The following is a 2,392-nucleotide window of genomic DNA, read 5'->3' on the forward strand; positions in this document are numbered from 1 at the left end:
GGAAAAACTACAACTTGTTTTCACAGAGACAGTGGGAGAAAGCAAAAAAGCTGGAAGTCGCTAATCTACCGAAGAGTTTTGAGCTTTCACCTCGTATTTTAGTTGTCGTACTTCCAACCTCATGAGCAAATAGACTAGGAGCCTGATCCAATGTAGCAGAAGGCGAAAACGTCATGCCCTCGATAGCTTCTACCTCTGCTGGGCATAAATCAATATGCAACTCCTTATGACTTCGAAATGAAGACCACTCGCGGTACCCTGTGGCATCAATCTCTATAAATTCATCCACAAGAGACGGGATGTCGGAGAATTTTGGCACCATATAGCACAGCGAACTCCACGACTCACCAAATTCGACACTGTCCTTCTGCATTGCTACAAACTGACGAACCCAACGTGAAAGAACATTTTCATCGACGCAATGTACGTGTTGTTTTGTCTGGATTGTTGTGTTGATCCACCAAATTTCAAACGTAGCTGTTGGTACACTAAGTTCGTCCGCATATTTTTTACACTTGTAAGGCTATAGCGACTCACAATTCCGACCAGGTAAGCAGCGCCTACATTAGAATAATGGGCTGTCTCCATCCAGGCTTCTTGCGCCGGGGTAAAAGCGACTCTCGCATTGATATAATTGTCGGCTATCGTTTGCAATCTCCTCGAGAGTTCTTTCCGTAAAGCATTCGCTTTTGCTGCTGATTGTTTTGCTTTAGCAGTTCCTTTTGTTTTCGATGTTACGCTTGCTGAGCTATCACGAATTTGTTTTAGCGGGCTAGCTGTCCTTGAACTGACCTTTGCCATCGATTTTGAAGCTGGCTTCTTCGACTTGCCTTTTGAACGAGATTGCTTTGCAATTATTGCTGATGGTTGCACTCGACTTTCACGAATGATTTCGGCTTCGGACAAACTTAGCTGACCACACACGGGTAGCGATATCGCATCCGTAGTCGCCAAACTTGTCGTCGATGCAGAATTCCTACTTACTTCGCCATTTATTTTCTGTGATACTGCAATATTCCGAGAATATTCCATGCTGCAGTACGATGACTCGCCAAAATATTCCAGGAGTTGTCTGTCTGGCCCTCGAATCCTTTTTTTTAGCTTGGAGGAAAGGTCATGAGAACAAAAATGGTGTAAAAAGGCTCCACATGTTGTGCATGATCGTGCCGTTGAGCACTCCAATTTACATACAGCGCAGAGAGGGCTGTCAGAGTTCCTAGCAACGTGGTGGGTTTCGCCTTCATGTGTCTGATGCGAGCCGGTGCGTATCGTGCTGCATTGTTGCTGACTAGATCCAGCCTGCACAGCATTGTTGGCACTTCTTCTAGCATGTCCTTCATCCAAATTTGCATGTCCATCATTTACATCAACTTGCAGTGCACGAGATCGATCAATTTCAAAATCACCAGCAGACTCACTCGGTTCGCCACTCTTCCTCGGGTGAGAATAGTTTGTCTCCATTCCATTTGCTCTCTCCATCTCCACAACATACGTATTATTGTAATAATCGGTGAGAGCCTTCTCGCCTAAGAAATAGTCTTCGCCTTCTTCACCGTTAGAAACTCCACTGGGGCGGATGTATCGGTAACGCACGTATAAACTTCTTCCTGGCAAGGGTTTGGACGTCCACCCAAGCCTCCTCAGTACCCTCCACGCATCCTTGAAGGAAGCAGCATTCTCTATGCAAGCACAATACCGCACTTGTAGGTCAGAACTTAGCGGGGTACAATTTAAATCGAGATCTACCTTCCGATATACAGGCTTTGTTGGTATAACGAGATTCAAGTATGTCTCGCCTTCGTTTTGTACCAACTTCTGCTTCTTCTCCCCCCTCCCGACGCGGCATTTGGACACTCCCGGCTCTCCGCTTTTAGATCGTAGTTCGATGAGAATGTGCGATTCGAGTTGACCGATCTTTTGTTTTGAAGCCGATAATTCTTCAGTGGATTGAATATGTTAGCCTTTGTATGATACGCTGCAAAGGTCGCGACTTACCCCCCCCCCCCCCACCACCACCACCGACGCTTGTCAGTTCGATCATTTCCTCCAGAAAGCCATAATTTGCGAACCCCTCTTCGTCACGGTGATATTGGCTATACACACCACACCTATAAAGTCATAAATACACTTGAGGGCTATAGTTCGTTGAACCCTCACCGCTCTTGCTCGGCTTTACAACGTGGTATATATAAACTCTGACGAAGAATATCAAACTACATTTCCTACCGTTTTCGCCCCAATACCGAGTGGGAATGTTGGATAGCATATTCATATTGCCCACCATATCAGTCAAGATTGCTCATGTTTGCTTCACGCACAATACCCGGCGCTTTAAGCTCCTTAGTTAGCTGATCTGAATCGCAAGTTCCTGACATAGTAATGGCACTCTCAG

General features: G+C 45.8%; 1 protein-coding gene across 1 annotated transcript; it reads right to left on the reverse strand.

Moving 5' to 3' along the window:
- Nucleotides 1–20: 20 nt before the first annotated feature.
- On the reverse strand, nt 21–373 carry PPTG_23988 (hypothetical protein; the record flags this gene model as incomplete). The annotated part of the gene is made up of 2 exons (XM_008914574.1): nt 21–65; nt 119–373. 2 exons carry the CDS (start codon nt 371–373, stop codon nt 21–23), a joined length of 300 nt encoding a protein of 99 aa, XP_008912822.1.
- Between the last annotated feature and the right edge of the window lie 2,019 nt (nt 374–2,392).

The sequence above is a fragment of the Phytophthora parasitica genome (genome assembly GCF_000247585.1).
Source record: "Phytophthora parasitica INRA-310 unplaced genomic scaffold supercont2.61, whole genome shotgun sequence".
Lineage (NCBI taxonomy): Eukaryota > Oomycota > Peronosporomycetes > Peronosporales > Peronosporaceae > Phytophthora > Phytophthora nicotianae.